Source organism: Schistocerca gregaria, chromosome X, assembly GCF_023897955.1.
Source record: "Schistocerca gregaria isolate iqSchGreg1 chromosome X, iqSchGreg1.2, whole genome shotgun sequence".
Lineage (NCBI taxonomy): Eukaryota > Metazoa > Arthropoda > Insecta > Orthoptera > Acrididae > Schistocerca > Schistocerca gregaria.
The window spans coordinates 219,821,732-219,841,117 of NC_064931.1; the positions used below are offsets into that span (position 1 = coordinate 219,821,732).

General features: G+C 39.1%; 1 protein-coding gene across 3 annotated transcripts in view; it reads left to right on the plus strand.

The window, feature by feature from the left end:
- LOC126297774 (KICSTOR complex protein SZT2-like) overlaps positions 1-19,386 on the plus strand; it is a 710,838-nt gene that overhangs the window by 517,404 nt on the left and 174,048 nt on the right. For all 3 annotated transcript variants that reach the window (XM_049988949.1, XM_049988951.1, XM_049988950.1), the window contains exons 37-41: positions 7,129-7,300; positions 7,407-7,572; positions 9,800-9,966; positions 10,428-10,550; positions 10,650-10,905. In XM_049988949.1, coding sequence (XP_049844906.1) covers positions 7,129-7,300; positions 7,407-7,572; positions 9,800-9,966; positions 10,428-10,550; positions 10,650-10,905 — 884 coding nt within the window. The remainder of the gene's footprint in view (positions 1-7,128; positions 7,301-7,406; positions 7,573-9,799; positions 9,967-10,427; positions 10,551-10,649; positions 10,906-19,386) is intronic.

Sequence of the window (19,386 nt, forward strand, 5' to 3'; positions counted from 1 at the left end):
ATGGATTAAGTTCAGGTGGCTCAATTCTGCCCATTCTTGTACTGCTGTCCCATTCTCATCTTCATGATCACAGCCCCTAACAGTGCTATGGCTGTTGGAATTGCTGATCACAAACTGCACATGTTTATTTTGAAAATTTGATAGTTTGTTAACAGTAAATTCATCACCAGGTGGTTTATAAAGGCATGAAATGGTGCAATTAGCTGTTTCTAGAGTGAGAATTTCAATGCTGTTTTGCTCCATGATTACTGTGGATACAGTCTGGATACCTGGGTGAACAAAGATAGCACTTCCATATTTATCATGTGGTATTTCAGTGGTGAGACACATTCCATCTATTTTCGGTCTGTGCATGTGTTTCCTGTATGCACAGTATATGGCGCTGGTGTAGACTGCACACTTCTTGCAGCAGTTTTTCTTTGGCTAGTGTTATTCCTTCTATGTTAATAGTCGTTAACTGTGACCTGAAATAGGCTCCAGTATGGATGTTTCTGTTATGAAAGTGCTAGTCATCATGCACTGACATTTCCCAGAGTATTCCCAATTGCTTTTATTGTCCTGATCACAAGCATCGCAATCTTTGGGGAGGCTCCTTTCTTGCACCTTGTGTTTTGTGTTTGGAGGAGATACTATTAACTGAAGTGAATATTTTAATTCTGTCTGGGAGGTCAAAGTGAGGTTGGTGAGCCTTAATTAGCATGATAGTATCTGTGCAACTGTGAATAGAAATAATTTAGGTCTGCCATCAAACTTTTTGGAGGAATTTACAGAACAATACATGATGTGATTGGTCTCACACATCGCACAGTGCTAAGAGTGAGTGGACTGTGGTTCAGACTGTGATTGGAACTTAATCTGACACTACAGAAGCTCCGAATGACAGATAAGAAGAAATATTTCGTTTCCATATTCCCAAAACTCATGACACACAGAAGATGTTATGGCCATTCAAGTGGGCAGTTGTGATGTCTTCCCTCTACCTTTCATATCCCACACAACTAGTCTTTGCTTCTTTCAGAAGTGAGAGGAGTATTGGATGGAAATACTATTCTGTTGTTGTTGTGTTCTTCAGTCCTGAGACTGGTTTGATGCAGCTCTTCATGCTACTCTATCCTGTGCAAGCCGCTTCATCTCCCAGTACGTACTGCAGCCTACATCCTTCTGAATCTGCTTAATGTATTCATCTCTTGTCCTCCCTCCACGCTGCACTCCAATACTAAATTGGTGATTCCTTGATGCCTCAGAACATGTCCTACCAACCGATCCCTTTTTCTAGTCAAGTTGTGCCACAAACTCCTCTTCTCCCCAATTCTATTCAATACCTCCTCATGAGTTATGTGATCTACCCACCTAATCTTCAGCATTCTTCTGTAGCACCACATTCTCTTCTTGTCCAAACTATTTATTGCCCATGTTTCACTTCCATACATGGCTACACTCCATACAAATACTTTCAGAAACGACTTCCTGACATTTAAATCTATACTCGATGTTAACAAATTTCTCTTCTTCAGAAACGCTTTCCTTGCCATTGCCAGTCGACATTTTATATTCTCTCTACTTTGACCATCATCAGTTATTTTGCTCCCCAAATAGCAAAACTCCTTTACTACTTTAAGTGTCTCATTTCCTAATCTAATTCCCTCAGCATCACCTGACTTAATTCGACTACATTCCATTATCCTTGTTTTGCTTTTGTTGATGTTCATCTTATACCCTCCTTTCAAGACACTGTCCATTCCCTTCAACTGCTGTTCCAAGTCCTTTGCTGTCTTTGACAGAATTACAATGTCATCAGTGCACCTCGTAGTTTTTATTTCTTCTCCATGGATTTTAATACCTACTCCGAATTTTTCTTTTGTTTCATTAACTGCTTGCTCAATATATATTGAATAACATCAGGGAGAGGCTACAGCCCTGTCTCAATTCATTCCCAACCACTGCTTTCTCTTTCATGTCTCTATATACAGATTGAATAACATCAGGGAGAGGCTACAGCCCTGTCTCAATCCATTCCCAACCACTGCTTTCTCTTTCATGTCCCTCGACTCTTATAATTGCCATCTGGTTTCTGTACAAATTGTTAATAGCCTTTCGCTCCCTGTATTTTACCCCTGCCACCTTCAGAATTTGAAAGATAGTATTCCAGTCAACATTGTCAAAAGCTTTCTCTAAGTCTACAAATGCTGGAAACATAGGTTTGCCTTTTCTTAATCTAGCTTCTAAGATATGCCGTAGGGTCAGTATTGCCTCACGTGTTCCAATATTTATATGGAACCCAAACTGATCTTCCCTGAGGTCGGCTTCTACCAGCTTTTCCATTCGTCTGTAAAGAATTCGCGTTAGTATTTTGCAGCCATGACTTATTAAACTGATAGTTTGGTAATTTTCACATCTGTCAACACCTGCTTTCTTTGGGATTGGAATTATTATATTCTTCTTGAAATCTGAGGGTATTTTGCCTGTCTCATACATTTTGCTCACCAGATGGTAGAGTTTTGGCTCTCCCAAGGCTGTCAGTAGTTCTAATGGAATATTGTCTACTCCAGGGGCCTTGTTTTGACTCAGGTCTTTCAGTGCTCTGTCAAACTCTTCACGCAGTATCGTATCTTCTAGGTTCATCTTCATCTACTTCCTCTGCCATTCCCATAATATTGTCCTCAGGTACATCGCCCTTGTCTAGACCCTCTATATACTCCTTCCACCTTTCTGCTTTCCCTTCTTTGCTTAGAACTGGGTTTCCATCTGAGCTCTTGATATTCATACAAGTGGTTCTCTTTTCTCCAAAGGTCTCTTTAATTTTCCTGTAGGCATTATCTATCTGACCCCTAGTGAGATAAGCCTCTACATCCTTACATTTGTCCTCTAGCCATCCCTGCTTAGCCATTTTGCACTTCCTGTCGATCTCATTTTTGAGACATTTGTATTCATTTTGCCTGCTTCATTTACTGGAATTTTGTATTTTCTCCTTTCATAAATTAAATTCAATATTTCTTATGTTACCCACGAATTTCTACTAGCCCTCGTCCTTTTTCCTACTTGATCCTCTGCTGCCTTCACTACTTCATCCCTCAAAGCTATCCATTCTTCTTCTTATGTATTTCTTTCCCCCATTGCTGTCAATTGTTCCCTAATGCTTTCCCTAAAACTCTGTACTACCTCTGGTTTAGTCAGTTTATCCAGGTCCCATCTCCTTAAATGCACCTTTTTGCAGTTTCTTCAGTTTTAATCTATAGCTCATAACCAATAGATTGTGGTCAGAGTCCACATCCATCCCTGGAAATGTCCTACAATTTAAAACCTGGTTCCTAAATCTCTGTCTTACTATTATATAATCTATCTAAAGCCTGTCAGTATCTCCAGGCTTCTTCCATGTATACAACCTTCTTTTGTGATTCTTGAAACAAATGTTAGCTTTGATTAAGTTATGCTCTGTGAAAATTCTACGTTTCCTTCCTTTCCATTTCCTACTCTCGAATTCAGTCACCCATGACAATTAAATTTTCGTTTCCCTTCACTACTTGAATAATTTCTTTTATTTCATCATACATTTCTTCATCATCTGCAGAGATAGTTAGCATATAAACTTGTACTACTGTAGTAGGTGTGGGTTTTGTGTCTGTCTTGGCCACAACAAGTCGTTCACTATGCTGTTTGTAGTAGCTTACCCGCACTCCTGTTTTTTTATTCATTATTAAACCTACTCCTGTATTACCCCTATTTGATTTTGTATTTATAACCCTGTATTCACCTGACCAAAAGTCTTGTTCCTCCTGCCACCGAACTTCACTAATTCCCACTATATCTATCTTTAACCTATCCATTTCCCTTTTTAAACTGCCCGGTTAAGGGATCTGACATTCCACTCTCCGATCCGTAGAACGCCAGTTTTCTTTCTCCTGACAACGACGTCCTCTTGTGAGTAGTCCCCGCCCGGAGATCCGAATGGGGGACTATTTTACCCAAGAGGATGCCATCATCATTTACCATACAATAAAGCTGCATGCCCTCGGGAAAAATTATGGCCGTAATTTCCCCGTGCTTTCAGCCATTCGCAGTACCAGCACAGCAAGGCTGTTTTGGTTAGTGTTACAAGGCCAGATCAGTCAATCATCCAGACTGTTGCCCCTGCAACTACTGAAAAGGCTGCTGCCCCTCTTCAGGAACCACACGTTTGTCTGGCCTCTCAACAGATACCCCTCCATTATTGTTGCACCTATGGTACAGCTATCTGTATCGTTGAGGCACGCAAGCCTCCCCACCAATGGCAAGGTCTATGGTTCATGGGGGGGAGGAAATATACTATTAAAAACATTAATACTGTTCTAGAGAACAATAATGTTTAAGTGATAGTCACAAAGTTATCTGAGAGTGCAGGTGCAGTCTGTGGAAATTAGGTGGAAACATGACTAAACATACCTTAATTTAAAGCAAAAAATATATTACTTCAATTAGATCTTCTATGCTTTGTGACTTTGTTATCCAGATAACCCTCTTATTAAACACTTTTTAATAAGTATATCACTTTTTGCTTGCTTATCCTTGTCTAGCTAAGCTAGTGCTATATCAAAAATTTTAAGAGCTACACACTGAACTTTGTATTTGTTGTCCAATTGGAGTTTGTGAACCTCTTTATAAATTTTTAGTACCATCCATATGAATCTACCATAGTTCTTCTTTGAGTTGCTCCAGGCAGTCCAACATGATACACTGTCCATACAAGTAAATTGTACCGGAGGGCGGGTTGCCTGGGTTTCTGGGATGTTGCTTCCTCTGCAGAGAAGCTACCACTTCACAGAACCATGTTAATTAATTGTGGGTTGGCATTAGCTTTATCCACATTAACATTTATGTGATGTACATAAAATCCTGATGACTACACTGAGATGTTTAAACAGCATCACTGACTCCACTGTATTACACCTAATGCTGAAGCCAAACAGGGCAGAATTTATTTACATCTACTTACATGTATTACTATACTTACATTTGAAGAAAGCTGGCACTCACCACAACTAGCACTGTTCTGACTCAAGGCCAGCTATTGATATTTTTGACAGTTTGTGTGGGACACTATACCTATTATTGACAGTAGCAGTAACCATGTATGAACATAATAGCTGGTGACATTTTCAATCAGCTCTTTTATATATTTTGTGAAAGAGGAGGGATGCAGTCACATGTTTGTCAGGCACACCTGCTATTATATTTTCTTCTGATAATCTTCATTTTGAAATTCATATTGAATTCTCCTAAAACAATCCTTGGGCTTAGAAAGAAGGGACAGAAAAACAACAAATGGTTAGGAGAAAACTCTGAAGTTGATGACATAATATTTACTGTTAAGAAACTGAAATGGAGATAAATGGGGCAAATAATGAGTTGAATGTTGGGAGAAGGATGAATAAAGAAATTCTGTGTAGGAGTCCTCGTGTTAAGAGAAGCCCTAGAGGATGACTTAATGCAAGATTGATTAACAGTGTGAAGCAACAGGCAAGGCAAATTTTAATGTGAGAAGCTGAAGATATTAATCAATGGAAATGACTGGGGGAGTCCTGCATCCAGCAGTGGGTGACAAATGGATGATGATGATGACGAGTCTTCAACTGACACTACATATTGACTTCTACCTGAATAGCAGCCCTTGTGCATTTACATGTCTTATGAAATCTGCTGTAGTACAGAACTGCATTAAGAGGCTTCAAAATAGGTCATATACTCTTCGGCGTTTCTTGACTAAGAAGAGTTTCACATGCTTATTGCTTTTAAAATGTGTACTGGCGCTGAAATATAACTCTTGAAAGTCATTTCATTTGAGCAGCATATATATTCTAGAAGTCTGAAACCGTGTCGTGTTAGTCATGTAAGCATTTAGCTCTGTGCCTAAGTCTTGTTACCCTTCTGGTAAATAGGAATAATTTTGTATATGTCACATGCCCAGTGGTCTGCGACCACCAAAATCTAATCACACCAACATGTAATCCTTCTGGCATCAATCTCTGCTAATCTGTTGTCCCATGTCCATACCCACACCCACCTCCACCCTTGTAGTCATACCCTCTCTCCACTGTCTCCCTCTTGCTGTTTTCCATTTCCACCTCCCAGCCCACTCCTCCATGTCACTGTGTGCAGCCTATGTCCTCTCTGTGGAGCCAGATTCTCGTCCTGTGTACCTGCTACCTCTCTTTCTCAGCTTTCAGTCACCCTTTCACACACAAAAGCTTGCAACTGTCTCAGCCTTGTATGTAAATTGAAGGGGGGATTCTACTGTCAGCTGCAGCCCTTCAATTTAGATGTTATGTTTCACATCCGTGGGATCTGTGTGATGTCTGTTCTTTTGAAGGAACAGAGACCACACATTCAAACAAAAAGTCTCAGTCTTGTTTATTCCTGTTGAAGGCTCAATGACTCAGTTTTTGGTGAATTAGCCCCTTTCTCCTTCCAGACACCGTGTACTATGTGTATGCTCCTGTGAAACTTGCTTGTATTGGTCAGTGTTTGCTGTCTGCTCTTCAGTTCATTTCCATGATTGTCTCTGAGACTGTTAGATGGCAAAACGTCATTGTGTACTCTGCATATTGTACTTTATCTGTCAGGTTACCCTGTTCTCAGCTGTATAAATGAGTATGAAATTTGATGGGTGTGGGGCTGGGGACATTACTCGATGCTCCCTGTTGTTTCATACTTTTTCTCAAGTTGAAAGTCAGCTGAACAAAATGATTTTGTAATTAATCTATCATGATATATTGCAACTGAAATTCATGTATAAAATTTTTCTATTCCCTCAGAAGTCATATGAGGACTACTGAAAGCTTTTTTCTAGTATGTCCCCACTGCAGTGAGGGACATACCTGGTTTGGGCATAAAAAAATGTTGGTCTTGTCTATGTAATATGTGTAGTGATGGAAACATAGTTATGTGAAAGTCCATCTCAAATGACTTTGTCTATGTATGTTGATCTAGATGGTATTATAATTCAGTATATTTCTATAAACACATTGAAATTAATTGCATTTTGTATAACTTGTTATCCTCTTTCTAATCTATTGCCTATTTTATATATCTGATGACATCAGTAATAATAGCTATATACATTTACAATGACTTTTAAAAATATTCTTTTTATAGGTTACATGAAAATGTGCATTTATCTTGCAAGCTTGGTCTCACTGGACCTCCTAAATCAGACACTGATGATAATTCACCTGGGCCTGTATCAAGAAGCTCATCATTGACCTCATTAAACATTTCAACCAGAAAGCAGCCCAGTTTCGTTTCAGAAGATGGTCTCAGTAGTCAAGTGAGTTATATTCAAGATTGTAGCACCACTTGATCACTTGTGAATATAAAGTTAGTAGAATTTATGATCAGTAATACACATAATTTTCCCTCCATTCCAAAAACAGGCAGAGGAACTAGCTAGGAGAAAATCATTTGGGGAAAGAGATGCACCTGCTGTGCCTAATGGTTCTGGCTCCAATGATGGTGTAGTAGCCTGTGCCACACCACAACCACCTGCTGTGAAGCCTGATGATGTTATATTTTTAAAAGTCCATGGTATTTCTGAAGCAGGTAGTTATTTCATTTGACTGTATGGTATAAAAACATGCTAAATCAGTGCTAAATAACCTGAGGCATATTTGTTGGTAGTTTAATAGATTTAAATGTTACATGAGTGTGTCATAGATTAAACAGATTTTGGTTCATGTTTAGCTGAGTTAGATTATCATCACATCCTTAAGTTGGCTGTGAAATTTCTAAAGTCATTTATGTCATCGCACTCGCACTGAATCTCAGTAGAGCAAGGCAGTATTGCGTGCGTGTGTGTGTGTGTGTGTGTGTGTGTGTGTGTGTGTGTGTGTGTCCTCCTCCTCCTACACACACACAGCTCTCTCTCTCTCTCTCTCTCTCTCTCTCTCTCTCTGTGTGTGTGTGTGTGTGTGTGTGTGTGTGTGTGTGTGTGTCCTCCTCCTCCTACACACACACACACACACACACACACACACACACACACACACACACACACACACAGAGAGAGAGAGAGAGAGAGAGAGAGAGAGCTGTGGTTTGTTACTCATTACAAAACCAAAATTGTTTTTGAAGTGGTATAGATCTGTGACTGACTAGCTCTGCTGTGTGGCATTTACAATATTTCACACATGTAAATACTTGTGCTGTAATTTTCTTTCCATTCCATAGATATTTTGTAATACAGTGTCTCATTTTGTTACTTATGTGTTCATTGACACTGTCTTGTGCATTTCTGTTTCCTTTCAATGCTGATTTTATACAAATTTTCCATGCACATTTTTCATTGAAAAGTTAAGAGATGAAAACTGTTTTTTAGGTTTGTGTAGATAGAGTTAGCAGAGCGTTTTATCTGTATAACCACAGTTCATATCAGAAATGGCACTGAATACTCTGTGTATCCTTCCACTTCTTGGTATTATGATTACAGTGTTAGGTTAATACAGTGTGGTTTGTTTACTTATGCAATTGCATAGCAGCAGAATTTAATGTGAGACGGAATTTCTTTTCCTGATTACTCTTTCTTTATCTCGTTATTAATTCCGGAAGTACTTAAATGTTTTCACACCTTTTTGTGTGAGATTCCTTTTGTAATGATTTTTATGCATGACAGTGTGATATAGCCAGCAGTTTCTGTTTTATTTGCTAACAGTTTTGGGTTATTGTAGCAATATCTGTTTGCATCTGCTGCAACTATTCATTTTTGGGGTACCATCACTGCAACAGTTTTCCATAATGAATTTTCACTGTGCCATGGAGTGTGCACTGATTTGAAACTTAGAAGGTAGGAGATGAGGTAATGGCAGAAGTAAAGTTATGTGGGTGAGTTGTGAGTTATGCCTCCGTAGCTCAGGTCATAGAGCACTTGCTTGCGAAAGGCAGAGGTTCCATGTTAGAGTCCTGCTCCAGCACACAGTTTCATTTTGCATCTTATCCCCCTTCTTGACTAAGACATCTTTGAAATGAATTGAGACTCCCTCATACTTTCTAATATTGCTTTCTAAATCTATCATTGAATCAGTGTGCATAGTCCGGTGGCTCTGAAACATCTTCCAATAATTTTTGGTATAAAATATTTCATTATGTAATTATATGAATTGAACAAGATTTTAAACATGGCTGCAACTGTTTTTGGCTGTCATCCTTTCTCGTGATGAATTGAACAAGTTGATAGTGACTTTTATAAATGCAGTTGTCATCTGTTTCTTTTTGTATTAAGCTTTTAAGTCTTCAAAATGTAATACAGGTACAATATGATTGCAAACATATGCTGTTGTATTGCGCTAGTTTGCTTTCTCAAACATGAACATTATATTCTGTCCAGTAAGCTTATAATACCTTGCTCTGTGTAGCCTTTGGTATCATAAAGACAATTCATGCAGGTACTATAAAATTTTAATGCAACTAGGGACTCTAGTTTGTGTCTAAAAACTATGATAACACAACATAAACATTGATAAATGATTCTGTATGTGAGTGAATATTATTTGTGTTCATATAAAGCTAGATATTTAGACTTATGCTACCACTGATACCGCTTCATTGTAAATAACAGCCAAAAAGGAAGTGCTGTGTACAAAAGAAATAACCACACACATCTTTGGCTGTTGTATGAGGTAAACATAACTGTGGACATGATTTGTTTCGTGCTTTTTCTGCATTAGTAAATATGTTTAATTGTGAGTGTCTCCTTTTTTTGCAATTGTTGTAATGTAATTTTGGAGCTTGAATTATTTGGTGTTGCTTTCCTTTTTGCATTGTTTCTCTTCAGGTCCAGAAATAAAAGAAGAACTCATCCAAGTTCTTCAAAACCGTTTAGATGATGCAATATTGGAAGTTCTTTCTGTGATGCTAGCAAGGAATCCAATGTGCAAACTTACGCCTGAAGATGTGCATTTTATACAAAAACCCTATAAATATCCAGAATCAATAGTGAAGGTACACAATCTGGTTCTTGATTGTATTCAGTTTTGCCTAACTGTACAGTAATCATACATTTAATTTCATCAGAATGTACTGAGGAGTCATAGATGAATCTAACTATATTAACAAACAATGCAGACTTTCATGGCCAGTGTTTGCATCCTTGGTCTTTTTGTTTTATGAGCATTAGACTGTAGTTCAGAACTGTACTAATTCCATGTTCCAAAACCAAGGTTGTAAACCAGGATTATGAAAATGTGATATTTAAAAAAATCTGGAAGATATTTCATACTAGCCTGTATGATTGAAGGATAGGAGGACATAGCACTATTCTTTAGATGAATTATCAGCAGTTATAATAAATGTAATACTTGTGTGTATTTATGTTTACCTTCAGAGTTCATGTACTCCACATTGTAGAATATAGAGTAATGTACCTTTATTATATGACTAACAAAATGACTTTGATTTTACAGTTTAGTGTACCAAAACATGCACTGGAACATATTCAGGCATTGGAGTACTATCTACGCCAGAATATACTGCAGTTTTTGTACACTCCAAAGTACACAGATCCACGCCCTGAATACCATTTTCAGGTATTTTGTTTAATGTAATTCTACAAATTAGTTATTGAAATATGAAATTTCAAAACACTGAAATTTCTGGTATTGTTGTCATTTCTTTCTCATTTCTAGGATTACTCGCAGGCAGAAACATCAGAGAAACGAGTACCTGAAACTGATATATTCCTATACAACCAGAGCCCTGCATCTGGAAATAAGGGAATTGCATGTATTGCAATAGCAGTGGTAGACCATTCTGGTTTTCTCTTACATCATTCAAGGTACCCAAAACCATCAAGAGATGCATACAGTCAAGAAGTAAATCCTGAAGACTTTGATTCACTGACATGTGTGTTACCCAGCTATGAAGAGAATTCTGATGATTCAGGTTTGCTTGTTACCATGCTTACGGTCCTTTACTGCACTGCCTGCAATGATAAATTGTGTGTGTGTGTGTGTGTGTGTGTGTGTGTGTGTGTGTGTGAGTGTGTGAGTGAGTGAGAGAGAGAGAGAGAGAGAGAGAGAGAGAGAGAGAGAGAGAGAGAGAGATCTTTTTGGAAACTTGTATTACTGGTCATGGCACCTTATATTGTGTGGAGGGAGGCATTATCACTGCAGTACTGCACTTTTGATTCCTTAGCACATTTTGATATACATCATTTTTAGAATTAACTGAAGCTTGCAATACTGCTATGCCAAGTGACAACCAAACTGTCACTATTCAACATAACTAGGTCTCAGGCTATGATACAGTTCAGTGAATCACATCACAGCCAAACTGTCACCTTTCAACCAAGGCTATACTTCAGGCTGTTGTACAGATCAGTCTGTTACCACTGCATAAATCCCAGAAAAATAGAGATTTTAAAAAAGTCAGTTTTCTGTTCTGTTATTGTTAGTGCATGTATAATGTCACACAGCACATCATTATTACACTATGGGATGAAGCCAGGTTTCAGTAGTGTCAGTTCACCCCACCCCCATCCCTACCCCTATTATAACTATAGTGCATAACTTTACTTTGTGACTTCCCCTCATACTTTTGGAGCCATCCTATCTTAACAAACAAAAGTTGAAGACATCATTATGACCCAGAAATGAAAGAAGAAAGAAAGAAAGCAAAGCAAACTCTTAGATTCTGCCAAAGAAAGGAAACACATTTTTTGTCCAGTAAGTAGTTTTCTGGATTATGTGAATCTTGTAGTTGTTGTGGCATACTAAATACTCAGTGATACTCTGGGATTACAGCTGTTTGTTGTTTGCTATCTAGCAATGGCCCCACATGAGAAAGTTATGTGATTATAACCGTGGAGTTACAATATAGTACTGGAAAGCCCTTGGAATACAAATTATTTAACACACACACACACACACACACACACACACACACACACACACACACACACACACACACGCCTGCCTCCTTTGTCCCAGTTGACTATATTGTGCCAGCACTGCTTCTCGATGGAGTGAGGGGCTGTATCTGATGGGGTGTGGGAGGGTAGAGAGGAGGTGAAGAGTGGGAGACGATGGGGAAGGGTGGAAGGCAGGTGGAAAGGAGAGGGAGGAGCAGGTATGTGGGGTAGGAATGTGATACTGGTGAGCTGGTTTTGGCTGCAGACCGTGGAAGTTGTTTACAGTGCATGATGATGTGGAGAAATGGATTGGTAGGAGGAGATAGACCAGAAGAAGAGAGAGACTACAGGGAAGGGGGTGTGGGTGCAGAATGATTGAGGTTGGGGTTATGTGGCAGTGATGGAACTGGGTGTGAGTTAGGTGTGAGTGGAGGTTGAGCCTGGTGGGATTTTAGGATCCTGCACCTTCACCCTCTTCTTTGCAGTCTCCTCTATCAATTCTGTCCCTCTTTCACCTGCTGGCATTATTTGTGATCTGGGTAAGCCATTTGACTCTGCAAATCGCAAAATTGTTTTGAATACATTTAAAGGTATAATGACAAAGTGACTCACTCCATGTTTAACTGACAGGAAGCAAAGGATCATGTTAAGTAACTTATGCAGCACTCATGATTACTTATCTTCTGAGTGGGTATGAATGACTACTGATATTTCAAAGGATTCAATTCTGGGACTACTCCTATTCTTACTTTACATAAATGGTTTTCCATTGTACTCTGATAACACAAAAAAATGTGCTATGTGCTAATGGTGCAAGCATCATTATGAAGCCTAACAAAGCTGCAGCAATGGAATGAACAATAAATGAAATATTCAAAACTATTATTGATTAGTTTTTGGTGGATGATCCACACTGGACTCGCATTCGGGAGGACAATGGTTCAATCCCGCATCTGGCCATCCTGATTTAGGTTTTCCGTGATTTCCCTAAATCCCTCCAGGCAAATGCCGGGATGGTTCATTTGAAAGGGCACGGCCGACTTCCTTCCCCGTCCTTCCCTAATCCGATGAGACCGATGACCTCGCTGTCTGGTCTCTTCCCCCAAACAACCCAACCCAACCTCTTGGTGAATGATCTTTCACATAACTTAGAAAAAACAGTGGATTCAACTCTTTACAAGGCAGGATATATCATCATCAATAGATATACAACACGGGAAAAGGAAATACATAAAACAGGTTGTTGAAAATTCTTTGGCATGCATAATGCTCAGAATGTGAATTGGAAATCACACATTTTAGATATTTTCTAGCACTTGAGAGTAGCAACATTTGCTCTGTGTATAACTGCCAATTTTGGTAATGAAGGCATCAGAAAATTAGCTAACTTTGCTTACTTGCATCCTTTGATGTGACATATGGATTGCCCCAGGATACAGAACCAGAAGGATACCAGGTAATCTTGAAAGGGCTGGGCCCCAATTAGATATCATCCATTCCTTCAACTACAATAATTACATTTACTATCAATTAGTAGAATGTTAACAATCGGTACAACAACTTATTCACACATATCTGCAAGCTTGCTTTAAGGCAAAGAAGCGACCTTTAAACAATCAGTAAACACAATGAATAAAATTTGTTACAATGTAATCTAGTTACAGATGTAGAACTTCCAGAACAACAGGAGGATAGGACTTGGAAATAGATTTAAGAAAAGTTCTAGTTTAACAGCAGTTAAAGTGCTCAATGGTTTTACCAAGTAGCAAGTGAAATGCCCTTAAAGATATCATTAACAATAAATGGATAAGTCCCCAGAACAGATATAAAATAATTATTCAAACCCAATTTGTTTAATGTCAAAAAGCAATTACTGGCAATTACAAGAAATCAAGTGAATAATTCAGTTTATCTTGACAATGAAATATTTGAAAAGGATGCACAATTAATTACAATAAGTTAGTGGGCTAACCTGGGTGACAGCAGACAAAGAATTACGAGTAAGTAAAATAAGAACCTTTAAAACCATAAGCATATAACATTCTCCCTTAAAACCCAAGCTTTTTCTGATGGCAGTTACAGAATTGCTAAGAGGAGAAGAGGCACTCCCTGCTCCCTAATTAAATGAAATAATGATCACATCCCAAAATAATTTAATGATCACCAATTTAGGCTGGAATAAGGCAAGAAACTCAATTTAGATATCTTTGCAGAGAGCTGGCCAAGATTCGGGAAGGGAGGCCGCAATCAACCCACCACACAGGTGATTACAACACACAGCGAAGGCATGCTGCAATGAGTTGACAAAAGCTGCACTTCACTATAGACCACTTCCAGCAGCCACCTCACACAAGTACACATTGGTCAGCACTCCCACAAAAGACAAGAAGCCACAATGAGTTTACCCTGAAGAATAAATACAAGTATCAAAGGTACATAAGTGAAATCACATGACCTAGAAATATCGACCTTCAATAACAGGAAGGTGTGACCCAAATAATCTAATGAAAGGCCCCTCATTATTTCTGTCCAACCCCTAGTAGAGTCAAATTACCAGAACTTTGATGGGGAAATAACAAACAATACAATAAATAGCAAAAATGAGCTTATTAAATGTACATACAGATGTGCCTGAAGGTACTGAGCTCAAATAAGAATATTTAAAACAGAAAACTGGAAGGAAAGCAGTGTGGGCAGGAAGTCCACATCATCAAGCTTACTTTAAATAATATGAGTTCAGTAAACTTATAGACACATGAACAAACGTGCATAGCTGGTGCACACCAGGACACTTAAAACATAGTTCAATAACATGCTTGATTATAAACAGGTAATGATCATAATGAATATAGAATTTAAAAAGATAACCCTTTAAACATATCCAAAAAAAATTGTTTGAACTAATAAGGTAGTTAAACCAAAATGTAAGATGAGCAAGCTTTCCATAACACACCCTGAAATCTACTCTCCACTCAAAAGCCCTTTTACAAATATCAAACACACATTAATGAGACATTAGCAAAATTACACAGTAAACCACTAATGAGGCAGTAAGCCAACTGATAGCAATGGAGGCCAGAGTAACACTTGATTACAAAGTGGTGGGCAGGCTCACAGGACTAACAGCCACAAGGTCAAAACACAAGCAATGGAAATACAAGCAAGACAGCAAGAACAGGTCACATAAGCAATGTGTAAATAACCCATCAACTGCCTCCAAACAGGAAGTAGCAAGCATGCCATGATCCAAAAATCAGCATATGCTGAACACCGGTTGCACACTGCCAAGCTCCACATCTGGTCCGGAAGGATGTCCAGCTTCAACTCCTCTCTCTGCCCTTGCCACTACAGCTGCTCACCAAGAGCTGAAGCACCACCTCACAGAGCACAAGTGCGAATGATTGTGCCAGAAGGTCAAAAGAGGAACTAAAAGGGGAAGTAAGGCAAGCTGGCATGGCTCAACTTCCCCCCACTGAAACCAAAACATTCTCCTCCTCATGAAAAAGTTTATTTAAATAACCGCTACCAGTCACAAAATTTGTTACTACTGTATTATTTATTGAGCAACATGTTTCAGGGAATACCCCATCTTCAGGCTCAGAGGCTTTACAAAAACATATTTTAACATTAAAGTCATATTAAAGCCTTTTATAAGAGCTGTTGGTGTTCTGTGGAGGAAGAGAAATCTCAGTAAGGGCGACAAAGAATGCCCTTCCTTAACAAATAACCTGGAACCTGACACCTGCCAAAGCTGCTTCCTAATAGGGGATAAATGGGCATTCTGATCTTGCTTGGACTTAAGGTCCATTAAAAGTTGGGAGACCTTGGCTAAGATGCTACATACAGGGGCACCAGAGGAAGAAGAATATTAAGAAGTAGACTCACTACCCTCCTAAACATGACTCAGTGCATCAGCAACTAAGTTTTGAGAGCCTCAAATATGCCACACCTGAAAATAAAAGGCAGAGATGCCCACTGCCCACCTGTTGATCCTCCTAGTTTAGATTAGATTAGATTAGTTTTTCGTTCCATAGATCCGTGTTGAGGAGATCCTCGTGGATGCGGAACATGTCACCTTTTTTATTTTTTTTTTAAGCTGAAATAACAATACTAATAGTATAAATATATACAACACATCATTTGTTTCTATTAAAAAATTCGTCAATGGAATAGAAGGAGTTGGCCACTAGTAAGTCTTTCAGGCTCCTTTTAAACTGATCTCTATTTGTAACTAAATTTTTTATGTTTGCTGGCAAATTATTGAAGATGAGTGTTCCTGAGTAGTGGACCCAGTTTTGAACTTAAGTAAGTGCTTTTAAGTCCTTGTGCAGATCATTTTTGTTCCTGGTATTGTATGTGTGAACTGAGCTGTTTGTCGGAAAAAGAGATATATTATTTAGGACAAATTTCATTAAGGAGTAAATATACTGAGAGGCAGTAGTTAGTATACCCAGTTCTTTGAAGAGGTTTCTACAAGACGTCCGTGAGTTTACTCCACAAATAATACATATTACAGGCTTTTGGACTCGGAAAACTTTTGTTTGACTTGAAGAGTTACCCCAAAATATTATACCATATGACATTATGGAATGAAAGTAGGCAAAGTATGCAAGCTTTTTCACTTTTATGTCACCTATGTCTGCTAACACTCGAATTGCAAATACAGATTTGTTAAGGCATTTCTGCAGTTCTGTGGTGTGCTACTCCCAACTGAATTTATTATCAAGTTGTAATCCCAGGAATTTAAGACTGTCAACCTCTTCTATTTGCTCTTCTTCTTACTTTATGCATATGCTGGGTGGAAAGCTCTTACAGGTTCTGAGTTGCATATAGTGAGTCTTTTCGAAGTTTAATGTCAGTGAGTTGGCTTTAAATCATTTATTAATATCCATGAAAATATCATTAGCAGATATTTCTAGAACTACACTCGACATACTATTTATTGCAATACTTGTGTCATCTGCAAACAAAACGAACTCTGCTTCTGGCAGTGTAACTGATGAGAGATCATTAATGTACACAAGAAAAAGCAATGGCCCTAAGATGGATCCTTGTGGGACACCACATGTTATTTCTTCCCATTCTGATGATGAGTGATGACTTAATTCACTAGTCCCTTGCACTGACACCCTTTGTTTCCTGTTAGCGAGGTATGACTTTAACCATTTTGCAGCACTGCACGTGTCACCATAGAATTCTAATTTATTTAAAAGGATGTTGTGGTTTACACAATTGAATGCCTTTGACAAAAGGACATGCTAAAACCTAGATTAAGACATGACTGTCAGTCACCAGGTCAAACTCCCCATCTTCAAGATAAAACTTGAATGTTTCAAGGACAAACAACATGGCCAAGGCTTCATGCTCATAAACTGAATGCTTGAGCTCTAACCCAGACAATTTTCTTGATACATAAGCAAGGGAATGCGTCTCTCCCGAGTCCTCCTGGAGAAGTACTGCCACAATCCCAACATTGGATGCATCAGTTTGAATGATAAACTTATTATTGAAATGAGAAACATCCTAGGATGCAACAGTTTGATAGCCTTGAACATAGCCTGCTACCTCTCTAGCCCCTCCCCCCGCCCCCCCCCCCCCCCCCCCCCCTACCGGAGGCCGTCCCATAGGTGTCAGCTATTAGGTCTTGGGGGACACCCAACCAGATGTTCATGCACAAAATGGTACCCTCAAGTACACCAAAAAACAACCTTTACCAGGCTGCCCATGTGAGACAGCGGGTTTTCACCAATGATAGAAGAAGAAACATCAGCGCAGCCTTCCTTCCCCTGATCATGTTGTTTGTTAGCAAACAACATTGAATGTGGTGGGTTTACGGTCAAAAACCACGTGTATGATCTTCTGGTCACATTCCCTCCGAAATAGTCAGAATGATATTGTGCTCCTTAACTGTCATCTGCAAGACAGCAACTACAATTTAGATATATTCAATATATTCAAGTAAAGGTGCAGTATGTGCTTGCATGTGCCAGTAATGGACAGGTCCAACTCATTCTTGATACATGGGGATAACTTCTTTCATGTTATGCAGCGTCTCAGGTCCCATAAGATGAGCCTGAGTCTGGAGAACCTCACGAAAGAAAGTACTTAACAATCTGTGAACTAATGACTACAGCAAACTAAGTATAATGACGTGAGTGATCTGTAAGGCATCGACATGAAGTTCAAAGTGCCAACCATAATATGCTCTCAGCTTGGCACAGCTGATCAATAAACGGTTTTTGAAATACCTTGCAACAAATGCCTGATGGGATTAGTCGATTTAGCAAAAGAGTCAGGGACATATCTGTCAAAATCGGAGGTACCTACACTGCTTAACCCCTTATTTAAGTACCCAGTAGCAGGAATACCTCATCTAATCCCACGGTACTAACACTGATTAACAGTTCATTTACATGACTTAGCAGTTGATTAATTATCTCCTGTTGCACCTGGTTAAGGTCAATAAGACATTGACACATGCATAGCTGGTGCACACCAGGATATCAAAACATAGTTTATAACATATTTGATTAAAAACAGGTAAGTACCATAATAAATACAGGATTTTTTAAAAAAAGGCAACATTTTAACATATCCATAAGGACAGTTTAAACAAATAATGTGTTTAAACCAATATGTAAGATGAGCAAGCCCTCCCACAACACAACCTGAAAGGTAGACTGCACTTAAAAACCTTTTACAAATATCAAGTACACATCAGTGAGACACCAGAAAAATTACACAGTAAGCCACTGACAAGGCAGTAAGCCACCTCAGAGCAATGGAGGCCAGAGCAACACTCCATTATGTAGTGGTGAGCAGGCCCACAGAACCAACAGCCATAAGGTTTACCCACTAAAGTCATGCATCAGTGATACAAGGAAGTCAGGGAAAACAGGTCACATAAGCAACACGTGAATAACTCTCAAAAGGCACATAGTCGATTATTCCACTAATTGTTTCTGAACAGGAAATAGCAAGCATGACAAGTCATACAAAGCATCTACATCTACATCTACATCCATACTCCGCAAGCCACCTGACGGTGTGTGGCGGAGGGTACCCTGAGTACCTCTATCGATTCTCCCTTCTATTCCAGTCTCGTATTGTACGTGGAAAGAAGGATTGTCGGTATGCTTCTGTGTGGGCTCTAATCTCTCTGATTTTATCCTCATGGTCTCTTCACGAGATATACGTAGGAGGGAGCAATATACTGCTTGACTCTTCGGTGAAGGTATGTTCTCGAAACTTTAACAAAAGCCCGTACCGAGCTACTGAGCGTCTCTCCTGCAGAGTCTTCCACTGGAGTTTATCTGTCATCTCCGTAACGCTTTCGCAATTACTAAATGATCTTGTAACGAAGCGCGCTGCTCTCCGTTGGATCTTCTCTATCTCTTCTATCAACCCTACCTGGTGCGGATCCCACACTGCTGAGCAGTATTCAAGCATTGGGCTAACAAGCGTACTGTAACCTACTTCCTTTGTTGTCGGATTGCATTTCCTTAGGATTCTTC